This window comes from Lytechinus variegatus, chromosome 7 (assembly GCF_018143015.1).
Source record: "Lytechinus variegatus isolate NC3 chromosome 7, Lvar_3.0, whole genome shotgun sequence".
NCBI classification, from domain to species: Eukaryota; Metazoa; Echinodermata; class Echinoidea; order Temnopleuroida; family Toxopneustidae; genus Lytechinus; species Lytechinus variegatus.
The window spans coordinates 12095769-12121868 of NC_054746.1; the positions used below are offsets into that span (position 1 = coordinate 12095769).

A 26100-nucleotide genomic window follows, 5' to 3' on the forward strand; every position below is an offset into this window, starting at 1 on the left:
AAAAATAATACATGAAAGTTAAGATTATTGCTTTTTTTTAAGTTGTGCTGATTGTTAGTTCACATTAAGGTGTTATGATAATGTTGCATATAAGTATTGAAGATAGAAGTCTGTAATGACATGATTTAGCACATAATCATGTTATAATTGCCCGCTTTGTTCAAGTTTTGGTCCCAGTATAAAAAATAGGTCAGATTAACCTTATAAGAAATCAGCAAAAGTAAAAGTGGCTTTAGAAAAAAAAAATGTCTCCTCATGATGAACATTGGAAAATAAGTTTAATTTTTTTTCAGTCAGAACTCAGAACACAATTTAACTGCAGTCACATGTGAAATAATGAAATAACATTCCGGCATTAGATGTAATAGAATTGGACAGATTGCCTTTTGCCTTAAAGTTTCCCATGTCATCAAAGGGGGTGTGTTGCCTCAATTGATAGAGCAGGGGTTTTGATTTCCACTTGGTGCACTAGGGCCCTTTGATAAGGAATTTATCCTCACTGGTCAGGTAGATGCCTTCTAATTGCTTGCTTACAAGCATTCATGCTTTCTTTAGCAATAAGGTAAAATTAGGTAGAAAACTCACCACCTTCACTGTATTTTAATAATAACCTCATCCCTGACTGACTGATAAATCTTTGCAGAAATACGAGGCCCTGCTGCAGCTAACGGGACATGCTTCCACCAGTTCCCAGATGATGCCCCCTCCGGCTCCAGCAAACGCCAGGTCCAACGAGGAGAGAGACCAGGAGGCGGAGGAGAAGAAGAGGAGGCAGGAGATGGCCAGGAAAAGGAGAGAACATCTGATGCAGCAGATGTCAGCCATGCAGAAGAACTTCATCAGGGAGAACCCAGAGTTCTTTGACGCCACAAGCGAGGGCGGGTCGCCCCGTCACCGGACTGCCTCCACCTGCAGCATGGAGACAGGGTATGTGTACTTGAGCACTTACATGTAGGCCCCTATTCTTAAGTCGGGTTTAGCTTAAACTCGGGTCTAAAGTTGTGGTTTAAGTATGGATTGCCAATTGTTACATATATCACTAACGGTAGAGATATCATATTTCAGCTCATTTGGCTATCAAATCATTCATAATTGTCTAGGAAGTATAAAAGATTATTGTCTTCACCATCGATGAATCAGGAAAGAGCACAGTAAACACAAGAAACATACAACGTAATGAAAATTTTGACACTTTTGGCTTCCCATAATTTTAGCTCAGAGTTGGACCATGGTCTAAGTTAAACCTGACTTCAGAATACGGGCCTTAGGCTCATATTTTGTATATCCTTATAAAATATATGGTATATTCAATGTATCCCATTCCACACAGAAATTCCAAATTACAGGTGTGTTGGGATCATGAAATAAATTTTCAGTTTTACATGATTTCTGGATGCAGTATATGTGGACATGATGTTATTGCTATTTTTTAATTGGCTAAATTGTTCTGAGCCAATCGGATGCAAGGATTTCAGTAGCTTATAACAGTTTTCAACAAAAATCACTGTTTGTTTCATGGAAAATGTCCCAAATATACATGTTTTCTTGATCATATCCTCCCAGGGATGTTCCAGCCCCTGAGTACCCCTGTTGCCTTGGCCCTCGTCAGAGTCCATCGGTAATGACTGAATCAGTGACAGCTACCTGCATCCTTTGCCAAGAAGAGGAGGATATTGCATTTGATGGCAAAGCCATGGTACTTGCAGCTTTCATTCAAAGGTAAACTTTTAAGTTTTCTATACAAACATTTTATGCCTCTACACACCATAGATTGTCGCTGGAAACTTTGTTTTTAGGTCATGTTCATCTGTCCAGCCGTCTATTTTAGTTAACTGTAGAACTGTTGAAATATATTGCACTTGGTGAATAAGATGGCTACTTGCATTCTGTAAAAGTGTGGTCTAAGCTGATATATTTTTCTTTTTAGTTTTGATGTTGCCATCACAAAAGGATGAAAAGTGGCCCATATTAACCAAATTATAAACTATGATTAAAATAAAAAGTGGGAGGTTTTTATGTCAAACTAATTAGATATAAAGTAATACAATTCTTAAATGTTTATGAGAATATTTGGGGTTCCACATACATCCATACATTAGGACAAATTTGAAAAGCATGTCTGTTTCTGTTTTCTCTTCAGATCCACAGTTCTTTCAAAGGCAAGAGAGAAGACAATAGAAGATGGAGGTAAGATATAGGGAATATAACTCTGAACAAACCAATAGTTTCATAATCAGACTTCACAAATTAAATTCATAATTAAATCACTGACCATTTTAAATTCCTACATACACTTGGAATTTATCTAGGTGGGTGTTTCATGAAGCTGTTCATTAAGAACGACTTTAAGGACGACTGCTGATCCTGTCTTGTGGTAAATGATATTAACCATTAAATCTTCTTTAGTAATTATTCAGCTCGTAAGAAAGGTTCACTAGTCGTTCTTTAAGCCGCTCTTAACTTATGAACAGTTTATGAAACATCCCCTTGGCCTTATTCTATATCATTTAAATTATGGTAAAATACCATGGTAACCTTGAATTTTATTGGCTACTGAGCTGAGTTACCACCATTATGCCAAGCTGCTACAATCATTCATGTAAGTCATTTATGAAACAGACTCCTGTAAGGCAATTTTAATGTTTCTCTTCCTATTAATTATGTTCTGTCTGTAATGCACAAATCTTTTTTTTTTCAATCCAAAATATTAATCATGAATGCCCAGAATGTGAATATGATTTTGATTTCTTTTTGTTTATCATCAAACAGATAAGTTTGATCCATTGTTTGCTAGTTCTGATCTGTATTGGGGTACCCATGTGAGTACATGCGGTCACATCATGCATTCAACATGCTGGCAAGGGTAAGTAATAGGAGTCAATAGACATGCCAAATCTCACTGCATAATTTCTCTCCTGTATGTATCTATGCCGATAGATATTTAGTACTGAACATCAGGCAGTCTCAAGCCTAGTCATGGATCTCTGCCTGAAATATCATTTATTCTTTGAACAATGAGGTTATACTGTCATTTTTATATCAAATATGATTGTCATTAATTTTATGGGTATATAATTTCTAACGTGGATGACTTTGCCTGATTTATATTATGATGTAATGTGAGAACTATTTAGTATATATTTAAATGACCAACTGCTATGTACACATCAATAAAAGATAGCCATTTCTTTCCCTACCATATACATGTACTTTCAGTGTAAAACAATATATTTTTATGAATATTATCATTTTAGTAACGATGGTTGTTTGTCATTTTTAGTTCAAGACAAAATAAATACTTCTTTTTTTTTTACTTAGGCCTGGACCTTATTTCATAAACATACAATTCTGATAATTCATGCCAATATTGGTACTAGTGCCTTCCAAAGACAGCTTTTTGATATGCTGTTAGCATTGTTACTGTGATAGTTACCATCAATGACAAAGCTTCCATTAATACTTGTAATGCAAATGGTAATAATGTTTATCTTATGTTGCCATTCTTAGGTTCTTTGAATCACTGCTTGCCAAAGAGCAAAGAAGGAACCTCAGGATGCGAGGAATCCTCAACTATGACATCAGCCAGCATCAATTCTTATGTCCACTGTGTGAGACACTGAGTAATACAGTTATACCTCTGCTGCCCTCTGTAGTCGGGTTACAGAATGCTACCCAAGAAGGTGCACCTGTCGAAAAGTAAGATAATAATGATAATAATAATAGTTGAATTTATGTAGCACATTTTACCAGAGGATACATCATTTCCCCATGTTAAGCTCAAGCTTCCGTTTTATCAACAGCGCTCAGTGCATTCAAGGACCGATCCTCAAGTTCAATTAGCTAAGTTTTGAGTTTGAAAATTTGGTTTTGATCGAATTGGAAAAGGTGCATTTCCATACAATAGTCAACCATTTTTAGCTCCAACCTTAATTTTTTTCAATTATTTCTTCACTTTATGAACTGCACAAGCCTTATTAATTTGATTGCATTACAACTTTTAATATGAACTAGAAAACAAAGAAAAGTCATTACAGGAAGGTCCAATGAAAAGGAGGTGGGATGTACTGACTTTTCAAAACTGCCCAAAGATTATGTTATGGAGGAGGTTCTGCCAGGTACTAGAGAAAATGAAGAATGTTTGGAGGAAAACTGCTTTCTCAATTTTGTCTATATTGTGTTATGGCTGCTTGTTTTTTTGTGGTGTTTTTTTTTACCTCGTAGACTATTTTGTGATTTTAAAATTTTTAGATGGCAGCAAAGTTTATATGCTAATGTAATTATCACCAAGTATGATGATTAATACATCATTTTTGATCGTAAGAATTTTAAGAAAGACAGAATCAATGTTATTTGGTAGCTGGTGATTGTCTAATAATCATGGGCTGAATATGTCTCTTGGTATTAACAGGAAATCTGGAGAGACGGCAGTCAACCTGCAGGAGTGGCTCGAAGGCATCCAGAAAACACTCCAGGCTTCCGCGCAACAGAGGGAGTTTGAGAAGGAGCAGGAGGAGGCAGGTGTGGTCCCCATGGAGGCAGGAGCAAACAGTGCGGCTGCCTCGGACGAGGAGGGCATCGAGGAGAAGGATGAAGGAGAGGAGATGGCTGGTGGAGAGATGGAGCTGGGAGCGATGGGCGGAGAGGAAGGAGCGCAAGAAGGAGGTTTACCGGGAGGAGATGGGATGGAAGCCAAAGAGATGGAGGAGGAGGAGGTCAAAGTGGAAGGAGCTACTGCAATGCCTGGAGCTGTGGAGGGAGGAGAGATAGGAGTTGGAAGTAAGTATGGTGGATATACAGTGTTCAAAAATGGTGATATGGATCGTGATGAAATGATTGGCCGAATTCAGTCATGTGACCTGTCATTCATTTTACATGCAGCTAACTGGAAATTTGCTAATGACCGGTACCAGTGACTGGTTGTATTGACATGTATTGATATCACATAAAATCATTTTTTAAAATGTGCTGTATGAATACTTATTGCTGACAGAAATCAGGTTCTTTGATCCATATTGATATGACTTACGAATATTATTTTTGAAACAAATATCATTTAACTTTTTTTTTTCTTAATCAGTTCTTGATTTTTTTTTAAATGACCTTGCATTTGATTTATTGATGATTTTATCTTGATTTTTGTTTCATTTTGTAGGTTTTATTCAGATCTCTCACATCCCTTCATTGAAAAGGCTTCTTGCTGAAACCGTATCCCAGAAATTTCAGCAGCTCTTCCAGTTCATCCAAGTTTCATGGTAAATCCTGAAATACATGTCATTTTTGTTGCATGTGGTTTTGTGTCATAATTTCTTGCATACTCTGAATTAGACACAGATGGTTAACTTGACGCAAGTACATACATGTATCCTTGTGAAAATTATGATCATTAATAGAACTTCCGTATGCTCTGTACATTGATTTGAATAAATAAATGGCTATAGATATAAATTATATGTTCAAAGACGATATTAAGAAATGTTTAGTCATTACTCATTCTTCTTTTGTCAATCATACAGCCTGCCGATCTAAGAGAATGCTAAAGAGATGATCTCAGCATTTCCTAATTTTGTATTCTTTTGAGAAATTTAATCAAAAGTAGAACTTCAATATGTCATTTATTTATGCGATATAGAGCATGGATTCTTATTTCAAGATGTGACTAGCAATATATATGAATTCCATGTTAAGATATAACCCAAGTTATTTATTTGTTATTTTTTCTCCCAATTCTTTCTTCAATAATTCAGCTTGCCAATTTCAGAGAATGTTAAAGAGATGATTAGGCATTTTTCAAGATCTGCCTACACGGTAAGTCCTCAAAATTTGTTATTGTACACATTGATATTTCTTTTTGATCATCAAGTGTAAAGTAGAATGTCAATCTCATTTCATTTTAAATATCAATTTTCCAGTAGTCTTGTCAGATTTTTGTTCTTTTTTGCTTAAAATATATTAATATCGTAGAGTTGCCATTAATCAGATGAATAGAAAAGGACAACATCACTTAATTTATTGAAGTAGTATTTGATATAAATTAGTAGGGTGACTTAAGATTAAAACATGAACTTTTTTAATGACTGTGTTTTGATGACATCTAGAACGCTGTTTCATAAAAAACCTGCTATCATGATAACTCTACCATTATAGTAACGAGACTAAGCAGCCATTCAAAATCAAGGTTTCCATGGTAATTACCATAGTGGCAAAGTTAACATAATCGTAAGTCACAGGAACTGGACCCTTGAACAAAAAATTAAAATTTATAATGGCAAGATAAAAGAGCATATAGTTTTACCTTTTTTTATTGTTCAAGCCGAAGCAAGATAGTTTATAAAAAGTTTATAATAGTAAAAATAAGTAAAACAATGCAACTAAGCATGTATAAAATTTTATTTTATTTCTTTGAGAATATAGTGTAGTTTTCCTTTGTGATCATTGCAGGTTGGATTGGGAGTAATGCCCCATGATGATGATTGTAGGATGGCCATACTAGCATGGAATACATGTGCATATACAGTACAAGTTACAGGTAAGGACATCAATGATAATGTGTGTATGTATACACATAATTGAGGGCATTGAGTTTGATTGAGACACACAGCGCACCTTAATAACAGCCCTTACAGCTCAGAGGCATAGTCGAGGGCGTTTGGACAGTTTCAAAGGTAAAAATAGAGTGTAATTAGTGTAATGCCTGAGCAAAATGATGTGTATTATTTGTTTTATAATATTGTAGTGATGTGGATCCTTATGTCACAAACCAGCCTCATCTCAAAACCATGATCAGTTAACATACCTAGTCATTAGTATCAGCCTTAAGAGAATTAACATGTTAGCTGAAAGTACATGGATATGTCATGGACCTATCCACGGAGGATTATTCTATTGTTACTGGGGGTGCTGAGCATTGTCACAGCACCCCCAGTAACAATAGATAATCCTCTATGGAAAGGTCTAGGGGACATGTAGATGACTGATCATGTGAAACATTTCTGCCAATCAATTTATTAGGGTCCAAATCACCACTTTACAATGCTATTTTTAATAATCGTCATCATTCACCATTGTAAACATGAACACATAATGTTTAGCTTGATGACAATCGTCTATCAGGATTGTTTCTGTAAGGTACAAGGTGAACCAAATGTTCCACCAGTTCTTGCAGTATTTTTTTTTGCACCCTTTAACTTTGTCTATTTGTTCTTATTGCTCATTGTAGAAACTCAGCTCAGGAATGAAGGTAAAGCATTATTTGGATCATTGTCACAGAGACAGGTAAGTTACTTGTACTGTAAGGTAGGGTGGTTTTGATAAGAAGGGCTGTTAGTAACACTATAGAAATATAATCAATAACGATAATAATAATAATGATTATTAGACTTATATCATGTCAAATCCACTCTGCATTGTGCTTAATGTACTCTAAGAAACTTTGAAAGAAATTAAGAATTGAACAGAAATGTTTCTGGTATTTTTATGAGGCAAATATATCAAAGAAGTCCCTTTAAACTAGATCTTTTTGTAACAAAAACTGTAAAACGAGTAAAAAGAAATGTGCTATACATAAATAATCTCTCATCAAATTTGTATGTTTCCCAACCCTCCTCCTCCCCCTGATATTTTTAGAGAAATCTTGAAGATCTAGTTGTAAGAGGGACACAGAAGTTTCATGTGTGAATCTAAACATCTACCCCTCAATGGAACTATCTTATCTATGTATATTTTAGTTTGAAAATATCAGGGACATGTCCAAAATGATTACCCAACGACTACATTCTTTTGATGATAATAAAGAATGAATGAAAACATAATTTAAGAAAAAAAAAGTTGATGACAACAAAAGTGAATGACTGTTTCAATTTGTTGTTTCAGATGGACTGTCTACGTTGTTTGATAAGGTACTCTGTGGTCAATAGCTGCCTGTGTAATTATGCCCATGTACAGAGACATGCCATTAGATTACTTTCAGGTGAGTGACACAGTCTATTTTCATTTGGACTACAGGTATTTAGTCTACTTCTCAGATACTCCAATAATAGTTCACATCTGGCCTACCCTCAATTTGGTCTGCACTATACTTGGCCTAATACCCCTGTTGTCTAAATCTCATTTAGCCTAATGCTCCTAAAGGTGTAATTTCCATTATTTCCACTTGACTACTAATTATTTTGTACTTTGCCATTGAACTTTTTATTCATAAACAGTTCATGGTGTAAGGCCATGTGGATATTATAAATTGTGTGAAATTGGTGAATGGGCTAAATAGCAATAATACCAACTAGTCAGTAGATGAACTGGTTTGAGTTGAACTAGGATTAGAATATGTCAGATGAGTAAATAAAATGAGTGTATACCAGTCTGCAATTTACCAGTCCTTTATGGTAATTTGTAATTATGTTTCCTCTTTGATAAAGAAATTTCAGAGCCTGTGTATAAAAGATATATTCAATTAAGAATTTGTTAATAATTACATTTTTGGTTGTCTTTCCAAATTTTGATTATGTAGTAATCTGCCCAAAAATGTTTCACGCATCATCTTCAAACTTGGTACTCTTTTGGATACAGAAATGACAATGGTTTAATTACATTTAGGGGTCACGAGTTCAAAATTCTAAGGTCACATAGATCATTACATGAAAGTTTATCATTCTTCCAATAACATCAGAATTGTTTGAGGATTCAACTGCAAAATTGGGTCATGTATGCTTATAGGAGCGACATTGATAGAAATGATAGTCTGATTAGATTATAAATCTTGAGCAATATATTTCAGATCTGACAAAGGGGGATACTTACAATTTAACTTTTAATCGCACAGTCATGAATCCATCAAACATTAGTTGTGTTTATATGCTTTTGAAATGTCTATTTAACATGATACTCATATTGAAATTGGATATATCATCAACTCCCCTCCACTTGTCTCTCTTTCTCTTTTTTGAGTATTTATGATGAATTAAAAAGCATGTTTAAAGAGTCATATTTCTTATAAAGTAATGGTGTATTATTCTTGTGACAGCCCTATATCCTCAGGAATCGAGTGGAAGGCCAACCGATCCTTGCATCTTAGATATCGATGTCTTTACATTACTGGTAAGAATATTTTCATGATGATTTGTTTCTGATAATTCATTTATAGTGAGATAAAAATAGAGAAGGATAGAAGGGAACTTAGGCATGACTAAAATGGATGGATGGATGGATGGGTGGGTGGATAGATGGATGGATGAACAAACTAACAAATGAATGGATGGATGGAAGAATTTATGATTAGATGTTTTTGAAATAAATATATTAATGATGATAATGTCTATGAGAGAATAAAAGTGAAGGGATCATTTCTTTTGTCTTGTCTTACTGTATTCCTACTATTTTAATCTCAAATGATGCATGTTAAATAAATAGATTAAATGATAGTTCATTCTGCCTTTAGGCCTACACATTATGTGGTTCAATATATAAAATGTTGGTCTTATAGTGCTTTATATTTAAAACATTGTATATTTTGGCATCAGAATGAATTTATTAGGGCTGGCTTAGCAGCGCTTCAGCGAAAGTCAATGTGCCATGGCCAATCATTTAAATCAAACTTCATTTAGGATAAAACAAATTTGAAGGAAATTACTCGACTCCCATTTCATTTTGATGTCATTGAACTGCAGTTAATTAATTCAGGTTAATTAGGTCACCTCTGGTCACTGTGAACTTTGATTGACAGGTTGTAAATTACACAGGAAATACTTAGTTGAAATCTACACAAACAGGAGTAGATTTCATGACCAGCTGGTGATATGTACACCCATGGAATGGAGTAATGTACATGAAATTGACCAGGGAGGAATTAATTGGCAAGAATCTGTAAACAAGGAGGAATGTAATTAACAATCAGCCAACCTATTGAGATGAGAGTTCAAGAGTTCATTCGAAAATCATTTAACTGGGATGTCAATGGGACACAATCAAAACTGCTTTGTAATGTACAGAATACATACATATCAATGTACTTATTGTAGAACAAAGCTTCAAATGATCATGATGATGGTGATGATGATTACTATTACAATGATGATATTAATGAATGAATAATGACAAGAAAGTGGTAGAGGTCAAAATGACTGGCAACAAGATCTGAACATCAAATAACATGTACATGGGATTATAAATGATGGAGTGTTCATTGTAATTGTAAGATTTAAACTAAGAATTTAATTTTCTAAGCAAGGAATATCTGTTTATTTTATTTCAGACTTGTTGGTATTGCAAGGTGAATGAACAACTAGAACAATGCCACCAAATTGATTATGATCATGATGAAGATGATTATAAGAAGGAGGGGGGGGGGTTGTGCTAATAATGATAAATCATGATAATGATATCAATTATGATATTAATTTCATGAACACAAGTGGATGATTGACAAGCTGTTACAAATGATACTCTTTATGAGTATTTTCCATTCATCATAATGAATATTAAATGAAATGCTTTTAAACCAGGTTTTAATAATCAAAATTAAAGGAAATTATGATTTTCCATGTATCATCTGAAACTATCAAAATATGTGAAAGAAAATATTTTTTATTTTAATGCCTGGTTTAACAAAAATGTATGATAGTTTGATATTAATTTTATTGTCATTTTTGGATTAGAAAAAAACTTCATGATTGATTTTCGATTATTTTTTTAATGTTTTTTTTTCTTTCTTTTTTTTCAATTTTTTTTTTCTTTTTTGGGGGGGGGTTGTTTAATTCTAAACCAATTGATTTATTGTTTAGATTTTTAAGAGATATGTTTTGTTTGTGATTTTTTTCAATTCTTTTGGGTTCCATATTTATATACATGTAGATATGTGAAAATGTAATTGTGCTATTGATTATGTAAATATTAATGATTTAATTATATTGTAATGAAAATGTATGTCATTCGGAAGGGGCCGTTGTGGAAAGCAGAATTGAAACTTACAATTCTACCCTGTTTAAATGAAATGTCAAATGAATAAATCTCATACCGTTATCCTTTTTCTTCTCCTACACAGGTGAGTGTATGCATGTCATTACCAAGGCTGTACAATGGCAATGAGAGAGTATCAATGAGTTTATTAGGTGGACCAATCAGTGATCATCATCTTCTCAGGGTAGCCCTAGCAGCTCATCTGGTCCAGGTCCTCCTCTCTGCCCCCAGTAATATCCCATGTAAGTAACTTCCTATTACAGACCTGCCAACCAGTACGTTTTTTCAACCAAAAATATGTTTTTTTGTAAAAAAAATATTTTTGGGGGTCACGAATCTTAATTCATTGAAAAAAAATGATCTCTATATGTCTCTATTTCATAAAACTTACACAAATATGGTTATTACATAAATGTAATTTCAGGTAACTTGTTTTTTTTTCAATCATTCTGTTTAAAACCAGGGTGAGATATTCACATGTTTCAATGTTTTTTAGCTTACGTGCACCTTGAGCGCTGCGATGAGCGAATGCACCACGCATTTTATTATGAAATACACTTTTAGGGGGAAAAAACATTTTTTTTATATATCTCAGAATACAATTTTTCATTCCCAGAGGTTGGCAGGTCTGCTATTATGAATGCATGTTTTAGTTTGTCTGTAGTATATGAGGAGGTGGATGTTTCATAAAACTGTTCATAAAACATGCTTTTGAGCCGTAAGTCTGCTAGATGAGGATATATCATTTAACACATAAAAGGGTCACCGGTCGTGCATAAAGTCATTTGTAACTTGCAAACAGCTTCATGAAATGCCCACCACAGGGCCCCATAACACAAAGGTTAGTGATCAATTTTACGCTTGATTTCTACGATTGATTGTACAGTCCAGTCTATGGAATCAATTGTAGATGTTCTAAATGTTCTATGATCATTGCTAAGTTTTGTGTTATGAATGCTATGGTTTGAGTTTGCCAAATGTTTAGATGATGATGTATTGGGTATTGATGCATCATGTGTAACTTTGAATGTATCATTTGTAAATATTTTCAGTTTTGTTTATTTGTCAAGTATACATTTGATTATATAACATACTGAGTACTTTTTATTATTTACATGGGAAAAGATTCAAAAGGTTAATACCACCGTTGAAAAAAAGTCATCTAACATTCTAAACTTGACATTTTTATTTGGAATTTTCTTGCTTGTATATCAGGGTTTCTGACAAACAGATTTCTGAATAAGTGGTATTCACATAAATTTCTTAAAATGTACATTTATCTACTCTGTTTATAATATTTTTTTCCCCTTACATTTCATTCTTTTTTTCAGTTGAAGAATCGATGGAAGAGGAAGGAAGCAGTGTTGATGTCAGCAGAGAAGGACATGATCTCTTAAAGGCTTGTGTAATGCTAAGACAATATGCAGGGTACGTTGAGTTTGGGGGGGCGTGAAATTAATCCAACATCATCTAATGCCATGGCCTTGGATATCATATTTGCGCTGTAATAACAAAGAAATGTGCTCTATAAAAAAGTGCGCTTTGAAAAGTGGCCTTGCCCTAAAATTATTGAAATAGATTGATGTGATGATGTTTCATGTAATTGTGATAAACAAGTAAAATGGGTTAATATTGGTCTGTAAGCAGTTGTGTCTACATGGGGAGTGTTGTGGCCCAGTGGATTAGTCTCCGGACTTTGAAACAGAGGGTCATGGGTTCAAATCCCAGCCATGGCTTAGTTTCCTTCAGCAAGAAATTTATCCACATTGTGCTGCACTCAAGCCAGGTGAGGTGAATGGGTACCTAGCAGGAATTTATTCCTTGAAATACCGAGCGCCGGAAGCTAGCTGCTTGAGCTACAGCGGGGTAATAATATCTAAGTCCTTTGGAAGCGGAAGATCAGTCTAATTGTCAATTGATCTACACTCCACTTTGTCTAATATCCACTTATTCTGATTTTTATTTAACCTAATGATCGTATAATATGGTCTAATTTCTAGTTCTTCTCCATATCATTTTTACTTTGTCAAATGATGATTTGATCTAATTTTTCTTCACATAAAAAACTATTTTTAAATTAGGTGGATATTAGGTGAAAGGAGTACATGTTAACTTGAACTTTGTCAAAATGTGAAATGCACTTAATAGCAATGAGGCCAAATGGTTAGTCCTCAAAGTGGATGTAGACCAATCGGTAATTTAGAGTAAAATGTCCCCCTTTTTCACAGATTGGAAGCAGCCCCTCTCCCGCCCGGCTGGCAGCTAGTCAACCACGTCCAGGTGGCGTGCCTTCCGTTCCTCCGGTCTGCTGCCCTCTTCTTCCACTTCTTGACCAGTGTTCCGTGTCCAGCAGAACTTCAGAGTGAGTTAGAAATCGAAAGTCAACTTTCAGAATATGATCAGGGTAGGCTCTTCTCTTTATGTATAGCGTTCATGCTCGTTGAAGGCATGGTGTGGTGTTTTCTTGCTTGAAATGCTTGCATAGGGAGGTAAGTCTTATTTTGCCTTGGTACTGGAGAAGACTTGTGAGATGTTGAATACCAACATACAGACCATATGAATATCGATGGGCTACTACTACTGTTAGTATGAGTGCCACAGGGATAGCCTGTGCCAACTCTAGAGTCATGAATGAAATATCTCCAACCTGCACTATCTTGCATTTTGCTTTTAAGTTGGATGAACTGACAATAATTCCATAAAATAATCAACATATTTTATGTGCAACCCCAGGGTTCAAATTAGCCAAAGGCCATGACCTCCGAAACCGTCAGATTGGCGTTGATGCCTTCCAAATATTTGTAGAATGAAGGCCAAAGTAAGCGCCCTTTTACTCAAAACCTTAGTGTCCTGCAGTAAAACAGTGCATGTGTCCCACTTAAAAAGTACACTGTTGATGACCTGTTCAATGGCCTTGGATGCCCCTAAAGTTAACACTGCCTTCCTTTCCTTTAACCCTATTTTAACTGGGCTGTTTCAAACCAGGATATAAGGGGGGGGGGCCAATTTGACCCCACCTCCAGTCTCTGCTGCTGATTGCGCAATCGCCGCAAAAATTTGCATGCGCATAGAACCAGATGTAAACTACAATGCTGTATGGTAAAATTTTCAAAAACTTAATTGTTTTTAGTTTTTTATTGATTATTTATGCGAATATGTGTAAGAAATTTGCCCAAATTTGTTTTTTGTGTTTGTTTTTGCCTTTAACTCAATTTATAGCTAACATATTGCTCATTTTTCATGAGAGTATCAATTTTTACATTTCTATAAAAAATTGCAAACATATAATTAATTTCTTGTGTATTTTAATCGTTTTCTTTATTCTTACGTATTTCTTTGTTTATTTAAAAACTTTTTTTTTTATTGTTTTTTTCTGATGAACTTTGTCGGGAACCCTTTTGCAATCATAAATAGCATAAAATAAATCCATTTAAACCAACAAAAGTAAAAATAATCATACATTTATGATTTTGGCTTGAAAAACACAATTTGCATTGACTTTGTACACAGAAATCACATTTTTGAGCAATTTGGGGTCTGACATGCATTTTAAAAATGTGTAATTTCGGAATAGTGACCTGGGCATCACAAATTTGGTCTTAAAGATGTGCAAGACTTGAAAGCTCTGTCGAACACCCATTTTTCTAACCTTAATTCACTTCATGGACCCCTTGAGTCACAATAATTTGAGAGCATTACAACCTTTCATTTGCACTCGAAAACATACCATTTGATTGAATTGATTGATGTGAATTTCTCAGAAAAAAATTAAATTATTAACCTTGCTGTGTATATATGCAACTATAGCATGCATGAAAAACAGAAAGAAAAAAATAATTATTGTCGCAATATTTCAATTCTGAAAACTATGTTAGAATATTGAAATGGACAATCAAGATGCTTGAAATATTCAAAATATAAAAATGGGATCAGTAAAATTTATCATCATTATTTGATGTAGACCAGGGCAACATTTTATGAAAGGACTTTTTATTACTTGATGTAGACTAGGGCCCTGTTGTACAAAGAGTTACGATTGATCCAATCAATCGCCACTATGGACGGCCAGCACCGTCAACATCTATCATGCATGTTTGTTCAAAGGGCAGCATTTCATGAAAGGACTTTTTATCTAATAAGTCCTGTTTTATCTGACAGTTACCATAGTAACAGTGATTCTAAGCCATTCAAAACCAAAGAAAGTTGTAAGATCTGATACCTTGTTTGATGACAAAATATTGATGAAACACTCCAGAAATAATCAATGTATAAGTACAGTTTTGTCAAGTTAAAAACTGATACCATCATGATAAAGATATACATTAAAAGAACAAGAATATAAAAGATTTTAATACAGATGAGATGGATTTTCCAGGAATTGTAAATTTGGTATACTAAATACAACTTTGTCTTTTGTTAAAAAAAATTGTTAATAATAAAGGATGATAATTTTCATGTAGGTGCTAAGATTTTTTAAGAATTACAATGTTTTCCTTGTAATTATCCGTATAATAAATCTACTTGTACTGATGTTGCTTTTTACTTGGTTCTCTTGTAATATTGCCTCCTTAGATGCAGGCATAGACGAGTTTGAACCGCTGTGTAAGTACCTGGGCCTACCTATCAATCTAGCTACCCTCCTAGACTGCTCAGAAACACCAATCATGGAGGACATGATCAAACGATGGTGCTCTCATCCAGATATCAAGATAAAGATGACCGAACAAAACTCGGGTCTGGTGAGGTAAGTAAGGGGAGATGACGGCAAAGTGTTGTGGTGTAGTGATTCTGAGTTCTTTTCATTTAGTAAGGGGAGATGAAGTTTAAATGATGTGGTGTAGTGACTTTTACATTCCTTTTAGTCAGTGGGTCAAGGGTTCAAAACTCGTCATGGAGGACATGATCAAACGATGGTGCTCTCATCCAGATATCAAGATAAAGATGACCGAACAAAACTCGGGTCTGGTGAGGTAAGAAAGGCGAGACAATGTTTAAATAAATGATGAGGTGTAGTGGCTTCTACATGCCTTTTAGTCAGTGGGTCAAGGGTTCAAAACTCGTCATGGAGGACATGATCAGTGATGGTGGTGGTGGATTTTACGGATTTCTAAGAAAGCATGAATGCTAGTATGCAAGCAAGCATAGGACCGAAAGCATTTGTCCTCTCCTAGGGACTTGATAATGAGGATATTGGATAAATGCCTGACCAAAGAGCATGAGCAAACCAAATCCCCTGCTCTACTGACTGAGCTATCGCACGTAATGGAAGACATGTTCAAATGGTGGTGCTCTCATCAACTGAAAGGAAAAAAGTGATGGCAGTAAAAAAAAACAAGGATTATCTTTTAGATTTATGTATTTTCAATTCTGTAGAAAATGTTATGTAATTTTCATTTCTTTGTTTAAAGTTTGCTTTAAAATCATGCATACCAACTAATATAACTTGATCACTTTCAAATATTAATTAATTTTATATATAGGTTTAAGGTTTAGGTGTAGGTCGCTATTCAAGATTGGAAATTATGGGGGTTTTTTAATTCATAACATTGTCAGATCTTTCCCTGCTTTGTGTTTGATTGTTCTAGATATCCCATTGAGATAAACCAGCTGATTGAATTGCCTCGAGACTATAGTGACCTCATGAATGATAGATCATTGTTTGCGTAAGTATTTCTACCAATTTCAAAAATCATAGAAATACAAAAGTTTATTGATTATTATGTTTGTGTGAGATATTTAAGTTATCTACTTTTTTAACTCCCTGGACGGAGTAAAAAGATATTTAAAAAAAGAAAGAGGCTTACAATTCCCATTACAGTTAAAATCCAACCTATGTTATTTGCATCATACTGCATTACTCTTAAAACAGCTACATGTACAAATAATAAGTACCATCTATGCTAATATTTCACACATTTTGGATCTGTATACTGATCAGTGGACCACAATAATACCTACAGAAATTAGCCCCATTTATTAATTGTATGATTGTCATTCTCATGGCCAAGAATACATTGATTTCAGTGGGGCTAATTAAGTATTCATTTGGCCATGCCTTTGGCGGCCAAGAATAAATTCCAACAATATTTTGTGTGGGGATGTATTTTATCATGCTCTACCTAAAAGTACCTAGTATGGTATACCACAATGCTGAAATGCCCCCCGAAATGAAAATTAATGGCATCACACTTCGGCATTCCTTAGTAGTGTGATAATCTATGTCGTCTCGTGTTGCTGATCTAGGTGCCCACGTGGGAACACGACAACACAGAGCGACAGTAGAGCCCCGGCCATGTGCCTGGTGTGTGGGACTGTGGTGTGTTCACAGAGTTACTGCTGCCAGAGAGAAATCAACGGTGAATCAGTAGGAGCCTGTACAGCGCATGCTATCATGTGTGGATCTGGGTCTGGTGTCTTCCTCAGGTATACTCACATATTCAGTCAAGTGATGATGATGAGAATGATGATGATGGTGATGATAATAATAATTAAAAATAATAATGCTCAATTCTCGTATAGCGCATCACACATAGCATAGCATGTCTCTATGTGCTTAAAGAAGACATAGTGAAAGGTAAGAATAAAGTAATCAAGATATTTAGATTGGATCATTAGTTCAAAGTTGGTATTTTATGCATTGAAAAGATATGTTTTGAGGGATCTCCTGAATGTACATAACGGTAAATCTCTTTGATATCTCAATGAATTAGGTAAAGCATTCCAGAGGACAGCAGAGGTATGAGTAAAAGAGCGCTCATCATATGATTTTGTAAAGACAGAGGGAACAACAAATAATGCTTTTGAGCTTGATCTAAGATTTCGGGATGGCTGGTAATATGATACTAAATCGAGTAAATAGGACGGGGCAATTTTATAAAAACAATTGTGTGCAAAAACTGGAAGCTTGAATACAATCCGGGAACGGACAGGGAGCCAATGTAATTCTCTGAGAACTGGAGTAATTGCTTCATACTTGCGTGTTCGTGTTACTAATCTCGCAGCTGAATTTTGAATGGTTTGCAGTTTTTGTCTCACCTGCGAAGCAGAGTGAGACTATAGGCGCCGCTTTTCCAACGGTGGCGGCGGCGTCAACATCAAATCTTAACCTGAGTTTAAGTTTTTGAAATGACGTCATAACTTAGAAAGTATATGGACCTAGTTAATAAAACTTGGCCATAAGGTTAATCAAGTATTACTGAACATCCTATTAGAGTTTCATGTCACATGACCAAGGTCAAAGGTCATTTAGGGTCAATGAACTTAGACCATGTTGGAGGGATCAACATCGAAATCTTAACCCGAGGTTAAGTTTTTGAAATGTCATCATAACTTAGAAAATATATGGACCTAGTTCATGAAACTTGGACATAAGGTTAATCAAGTATCACTGAACATCCTGCACGAGTTTCACGTCACATGAACAAGGTCAAAGGTCATTTAGGGTTAATGAACTTTGGCCGAATTGCGGATATCTGTTGAATTCCCATCATAACTTTGAAAGTTTATGGATCTGATTCATGAAACTTGGACATAATAGTAATCAAGCATCACTGAACATTTTGTGCAAGTTTCAGGTCTCATGATTAAGGTCAAAGGTCATTTAGGGTCAATGAACTTTGGCCGAATTGGGGGTATCTGTTGAATTACCATCATAACTTTGAAAGTTTATTGGTCTAGTTCATTAAACTTGGATATTATAGTAATCAAGTATCTCTGAACATCCTGTGCGCATTTCAGGTCACATGACCAAGGTCAAAGGTCAATGAACTTTGGCCGAACTGGGTGTATCTGTTGAATTACCATCATAACTTTGAAAGTTTATGGATCTGATTCATGAAACTTGTACATAAGAGTAATCAAGTATCACTGAACATCCTGTGCGAGTTTCAGGTCACATGATCAAGGTCACAGGTCATGTAAGGTCAATGAACTTTGGCCATGTTGGGGTTTTTTGTTGAATAACCATCATATCTCTGTAAGTTTATTGGTCTAGTTAGTAAAAAGTGGACATAAGAGTAACCATGTATCACTGAACATCTTGTGCGAGTTAGAGTAGTATTCAAAGTCAGCACTGCTGCTATATTGAACCGCGTGGTGCAGGTGAGATGGCCAGAGGCATTCCACTTGTTTAATTTGTTTATTAGGTAATCCTGAAAGGAGACTATTGCAGAAATCAATGTGACATAAAACAAAAGCATGTACCAATTTTTCAGTGGTGGGTTTGTCCAAGAATTCACGAAGTTTACCAATTTTGTATAAGGCATATGATGCAGAGTGACATTTTTGGGATATAAATTCATCGAATGTCAATTTATCATCAAATATAACTCCTAGATTTCTACAAGAAATACTTGCGCGTACTGATGATGATGATGATGATGAAGATAAAGAATATGACGATTATGATGATGGTGAGATGGTGATGATTATGATGACGACGATGATGATGATGATGATGATGATGATGATGGTGGTGGTGGTGGTGGCGGTGATGATAATGATGATGATTAGGATGTTGATGATGATTAGGATGATGATGATGATGATGATGATGATGATGACGATGATAATTGTGATGATGTTGTTGATGGTAACGAAAGCAATAAGAATGATGACATCAGGATCTTTTGATATTTATCATGTCTTTCATCATAGTTATATATTTTGTTATTTATTTACAGGGTTAGAGAATGTAACCTACTATTGATGTCAGGAAAGAGTCAAGGATGTTCTTACACCCCACCCTATCTAGATGAATATGGTGAACCTGATCCTGGTCTAAGGTTTGTCATTTATTTGTAACCATCTCCATTTACCCCCCCCCTGCACTGAATAATAATGCCTAGCTTACATTCGCTACAATCATCGTATGATAGATAAGTCTAAGTCTATAGGGGGCTTGGTGGGTGGCTACAGGCTAAGATGTTTAGGTTTACTTCCTCTGTACAATTTTGTTGTGCATCATAAACAGGCCGAAGACTACAAAGGTTGGGCAATGTCCTTGTGATTTTTGTTTTCTGCATTTATGAAAATATTGTCAAATTCTGCACTTAACAAAAAGTGTAGACCCTATGATGATCATGAATTCATTCATTTGTATGATTGTCCTATGCACCCCAAGGAGATTTTATGATAAGCAGGATACGTTCACCCTCTGGGCACCCAACAACAATCATAGACTAAATGTCGATGGGGCATTAATGGATTGGGTTTGCACTTACACCTGAAGATATCACCATATCTTGTTGTCATATTGACAAAGTCATAATTAGTAATTTATCTATTCTCTAGAATGTTTCAAGTGTACAGATTAGTTTCAATTCTGGTCCATTGTATTAGCCTACCATGAGCTTGAATTAATATTTATACTGATATCTATTGGATGTTCACTTATGTTGCGATGGTTTCAAATTTGTTCTGGAGAAGAAAAAATGGACCATATCAATGGGGATTTTTTTTTTTCAAAATATACCTTTGCAGTACATACATTATCAATCTGTGTTTGAAAGTTTATTCAGTATTCAGTCGCCCTGATCTTGGTGTTTCATGGAAGAATTAATCAATGCAGAAGCTAGGAGCTTATAATCTTTTTGTGTAGACAAAGGTACATGAATAAAGGCCTTAAAGGGATAAACTTGAACCAAGTTCTTATTTGTTTTATAGGCGTGGTAATCCTCTACACTTGAGTAAGGAATGTTACAGCGAGCTTCACAAACTCTGGCTCTCACACAGTATCCAGGCAACGGTAAGCAGAAAACTGGAAGGCGCGTCTCCTCTCATCAACTGGCAAAATATGTAGTTACTATGATAACACTCTTGGTTACCATGGCAACCTCATCAATGCAAAGTTAGCAGAAAACTAAGAGGTGCATCTCCTCTAATCAACTGGCAAAAAATGTAGTTATCATGATAACATTCTTGGTTACCATGACAACCTCCTGTCATGACTGCATTCTTCACATGGATTGAACATGAGTTTAAAGTAAATCATCAATTTGTTATGCTGTCATCATTTTGCCATGGAAACAGCATCTCGTATGACACCTGAATGTTCAGATATTTACATTTTCCATCTTAAACTGCCGGAGAAAGGACTTCAGCAGTATTTGTGATTTTATTCAAACAAAGGATTGAGATATATATTGCATTCATTCAAATCTTTCAGTCGCTACAGTAGCATCAGTATTACTCAAAATACTTGTCAGTGGTACATGTGTCTGTAACTGTTATCGATCGATCTTTCCTTGTTTGAGATTTAGCGTGTACCATAGATGATGGTTTTTGTACAAGTAGGTCTTGATATAGATAGTATATCTTGATTAATAAAATATATATGTAGATAATTATTACATGTATAAAACTAGGCAAAGTAATATTCAAATGATATCTAACTAGAATAAAATGCCCCAACAAAGGCATTGTTTTATTCATATGAAAATTAGATTTGTACAGTATGCGATGTTGAGATTTAGTTTACAAGTATAATACCGATACATTGAATTTATGAGTGACTGCCTGCCGATGAACAAAATATAAGGTGGGTGCGTTGTCTCAAAGAGTTACATTTTGAGATTAAGAAAACGATAGTGATATGATTTTAAATGTGATTTAGATTGAAATTTGAGATCATAAGTTCACTGAATACCTTTAAAGTTTGAATCGGCATTATAGTCATTTTGTTGATGTCAGGCATATTCAAATGGGGCCTTCTGTTAACTACGGCAAATCTATAATAATCCTATTTAGCTTTAAATGTCAGATTTCATTTGTAAACTTCATGTTTAATGTATAAATTTGCCTGTTTGTATAACAGTGCTTAAATCCATGTGAGGAAAAGAATTGTGCACAACATGTCTTCATTATGCAAAGATTGCAACTTCAAGTGTGTGTACAAGATACTGAATTTCATGTATGTACCTGAGGAAAACTTTTTATAGAAACTTTGTTGACGAGAAGGAAATCAAGAAAATGTATGATTTAATTTACATGGATTTAATAGAATCTAATACATTCTATATGCTTTGAAATATTGAATCGGATCAGTACAAGATGCGTGTAAATGTATACATATAGAAAAGTCTACAGAGGATGTTTTAGAATACTGTACATTCATTCTACTCATCATACGCATGTACTTATTTTTGTTGATTCTAATTCTTAGAATTGTGAATGAAAATCGAAAGTTTATTTCTTTCATGTCAGGTTTGTTACAATGCAGATTTTTGTTGTTGTTCCAAGAGGTTTATACATAAGATCCATTGAATTGCATGTTCATGTATTTGTTCTACATTTACCTGTCAACAGGGTATGACGAGTGCACTTTTGTTCATTTTAGATTACTTGTTAAATTAAATCATCAATACTTATCCTCGAAATATCAGTTATCACATTTAGATGAGGAAATATTCATTTCTTAGCTTTATCATTAATTATGCATCGCTCATGCATGTTGTTGTACCAACGAAATGCAGACTTTGCATGAGAAGAAGTGTAAATGATATTTTAAAATCTAGGTTTTCATATGAAGCGAAGTGTGTGGCTATTGCTCGATTCTGTTCAGGTTATGAATGCATCTAGGTATCTGAAATGAAAGCTCTATTTTTCTGTGATGTCAAGAATTACAATTGAGATGTATATTATGCTTATAGTAAAGTTAAAGTAGATATTTGCTTGTAAAATGCAGAAGTTAATTTTTGATTGATTTTCGAGAAAATGGATACCGTCCCATATTCACTCTCTGCATGATTAATTTGATGTATTATTTTGCCAACTTTTTTTTTGTAAGGATTGTTTTTGGTTTGATTAAGTTTAAATTGATAATTGCATGTAATCCTGTATGTTTTAAGGCTTTACTTCTTCCTAAAAGTGAATTAATATGAATATGTATTTCTTTCATGGTTATTTCAGTTACATGTGGGTTACACATCGATACATAATTTGTTATTCAATTCTAATTACATTTCATCCACAATTTGCTTATTGGTGATGGTGAGAGTTTAAAACAATTTTTTGAAAAAATGGGGTTGGTGAGAGTTTAAAACTTTTTTTTTAAATGGTGCCGATATGGCAGAATTCAGTGCAATTTATAATGAAGATATGCTTAGATTATTAACAGCCATAGTTAATTAAGGACCGTTCGTTTTTATATACATGTATATGAAACTATGTTTTGTGAAGGAATGTTTGTAAGTAACAAGTTTGTGTTTAATATGGGAAGGGCTGCTCATATTTATCATTTATGTCACCAAATATTCAGCAGTATTATGTGCCTACTTAACAATTATTTCTTCTCTTTTTTTTTGGTGCTGTTTGAAGTTTCACATTATTATAACCTTCTTCATTTGTTGCTTATTATACTAATTATTATATTAAGTCATTGAATTTGACAATGCAATTAATTGAACCCTATCTAGGCCGCGGGGGGGGTGGCCTCGGAGGCCCCTTCAACGATCCGCGCAATATTTTCGCCGGGCGAAATTTTTTAAGCGCTCACTGACTTTTTACTTTCAAGTCTTGCGCAATTTTTGAGACCAATTTTGCGTCAACTGGGTATGTGGTTTCGAAATTACGCAATATTGTGTAAGTGCAAGTCAGACCAAAAATTGCTCAAAACATGATTTTGTGTACAAAGTCAATGTAAATTGTGTTTTCAACCAAAAATCATAAATGTATGTTTATTTTTAGTTTTGCTGGTCTAAATGTATTTATTTTATGCTTTTTATGATCTCAGAAGAGTCCCCAACAAATTTCATTGAAAAAACAATGAAAAACAAAAGGTAAAAAAAAATGAAATTACAAAAAACAATATAATACATAAGAAAATGATTTGATATCACGATTTTGTTCATGTACGCTTGCTAAGAATACCACAAAGAGTTTCTATACCAAAAATTAGAACATTTGAAGCTTTATTTAGGGAGTTTGAGGAAAAAGTATGATTTTGCATACTAATTATGCATACATTAGCATAATCACTTAATAGCAATTTGCATGAAATAAATTACTTTACAATATTGTAGATTATGACCCAGACAACCCGCGTGCCAATTTTCGGCGTGATTGCATGGTTAGATCTCAAGGGGGGGCCTGGGAGGCCCCCGGCCATATGAACTCCCAAAATACCCCGGCCTAGATAGGGTTAAGAGTTTCATTTATAGTTACACTCACTTAGCAATTGTTACCCAGATTGATTGGACATTATTTTCAAAACTGAGCCCTGTTATGGCACATGAAGATATTAATGTATAGAGAACTATGCATCATTTATCGAATACCGGTTAACGTCATCAGATTTGCGGACAAATAGGATGGAAAAGGGTGATAGTTCAGAACTTCTGGTCCTGTAACACAGAGTCTTTGATAGCAAGTGTTAATTTATATGATTTTCTATGGTTGACTGTATATAAATTGTGGTCAATGCAATAAATCCAAAAAATTTATTCTGTGTCAAACATCCAGCTTTATGTTACGGTTCCCTTAACACCTTGTTCCCATTCTATAAAGTTTAACAATTGATCCGATCAAGTATATGGAAATCCATCACTGTCATATTTTTTTCTTCAGAAAATATGCAAGATGTCCTTTGTTAACAAAGAAAAGCACACTGAATTTTCAAGAATAATATGAATGTACATGATCATAACTAGAAAATATTCTAAACAAACATGTACTTCCGATGTTGACATTGCTGGCTTTCCATAGTTGTGATTGATTGGATCGATCGCAAATTTTTGTAAGACTGGGCCCTGAACCAATCAGGGACCCGTATCATAATGTCTAGATATTGATTGCAGGTTAATTTCTATGATTTATTGAATTGATAATCATAATTATATCAAAATAACAATTGGCTCTATCCTATAAAAATGGACCAAGTAACCGTTACATGTGTGAAAAGCCAGGAAATATTTCGACCTGTGCACTGAACTCGGGTTCAATCAAAATTCTGGTCTAAAGTTGTGGTTTAACTCTGGATCGCCAACTGTGACACAAACCACAAAGGTTCAACTTATTGACTCATTTGACACTCGAACCATTCACGATTGTCTGTAAAGAACAACTAAAAAAAATTGTCTTTGCTGTCAAAAGCATGTGGAAAGAGCATAGGAAACACAAGAAATTTACAATGTAAAACATGGGATTCCCATCAATTTAGCACAGAGTTATACCATTACATAAGTTATTATTATTTGTACAATTATTTAATGGTATATTTCAAATATGCACTGAAAATAGCAGCCAAAAGGATGAACTTCATTCAGTTTACATGGTATATACAATCATATATACAGTATTTAATATGTTATACAGACCTGTTACTTATCAGCAGGTTCACAGTGCATAATGCTATACTTACCGGTACAAGGAATTGTTGAGATTTAGTGAAATATTATTCAACAGAAATGTAGAATTTGAATTGAATTGAGATCATGAAGTGAAATGATCTGAATCGGATATAAATCATGTTAACGCAAGGAATCAGAAAAATAAGATAGAGTTTTAAAACACAAAACTCTCTTGGCAACTGAATAGGAAATGAAAATTAGGTTAACATATCTATTGTAAATTTCTAAGGTCTCTACCCACTATCTTTGAAGAAGTATGGTTTCAAATATAGTAGTACTAGTAATGGTCAAATGTGATAAATAAATTGCACATTAAATATTCATGTCAACTGGACTTTTGGGTTTATTATTTATCTGTCAAGAAAACTAATTTTTTTTTCTCATTTCCAAACAATTCATTTGCATGATTTTAATACCCCAAAGTTTTTTTTAAAAACTGCAAGAATTTTGTGTCATGTTTTGCCATCAGTAATTAAACTGAATAAACCCTAGCTTAATTAAAGTGTGTCTTTGTGAATACAAGACAATGGTTTTATCTTTATGCTAAGGATGTTAGTTTAACTTTGTCACATATGCATATCCATTCTTTGTACCCTCTGTTGCAGCAAATACTACCATCCACAGTTTTAAATAATTGTTATGTCAGGTAAAGCAAAATGAGAAGGGCATAATCAGTTCACAAAATAGCATTTTTGTCATTATTTTGAAAGTTGAAATAGGGAGGAATAGGAATCTAGTATTATTGATTCCACAGTCTACTTAGGGAATTTTTAATGGTTGTATTGTACAGCTCAATACTAGTAGTTTA

General features: G+C 34.4%; 1 protein-coding gene across 3 annotated transcripts in view; it reads left to right on the forward strand.

The window, feature by feature from the left end:
• The window catches only part of LOC121418456 (E3 ubiquitin-protein ligase UBR2-like), a 70461-nt gene extending 47508 nt beyond the window's left edge, over positions 1–22953 (forward strand). For 2 of the 3 annotated variants that reach the window (XM_041612343.1, XM_041612346.1), the window contains 21 exons: positions 644–927; positions 1564–1719; positions 2141–2187; positions 2770–2863; positions 3508–3696; positions 4409–4776; positions 5153–5252; positions 5745–5805; positions 6439–6526; positions 7217–7272; positions 7870–7966; positions 9017–9090; positions 11033–11189; positions 12279–12375; positions 13176–13309; positions 15520–15620; positions 15847–15917; positions 16533–16610; positions 17191–17370; positions 19629–19730; positions 20611–22953. In XM_041612343.1, coding sequence (XP_041468277.1) covers positions 644–927; positions 1564–1719; positions 2141–2187; positions 2770–2863; positions 3508–3696; positions 4409–4776; positions 5153–5252; positions 5745–5805; positions 6439–6526; positions 7217–7272; positions 7870–7966; positions 9017–9090; positions 11033–11189; positions 12279–12375; positions 13176–13309; positions 15520–15620; positions 15847–15917; positions 16533–16610; positions 17191–17370; positions 19629–19730; positions 20611–20746 — 2670 coding nt within the window. In that variant the 3' untranslated portion in view covers positions 20747–22953. Of the gene's footprint in view, positions 1–643; positions 928–1563; positions 1720–2140; positions 2188–2769; positions 2864–3507; positions 3697–4408; positions 4777–5152; positions 5253–5744; positions 5806–6438; positions 6527–7216; positions 7273–7869; positions 7967–9016; positions 9091–11032; positions 11190–12278; positions 12376–13175; positions 13310–15519; positions 15692–15846; positions 15918–16532; positions 16611–17190; positions 17371–19628; positions 19731–20610 lie in introns of all 3 variants that reach the window. The other variant, XM_041612345.1, reaches the window with a different exon arrangement.
• Positions 22954–26100: the final 3147 nt, after the last annotated feature.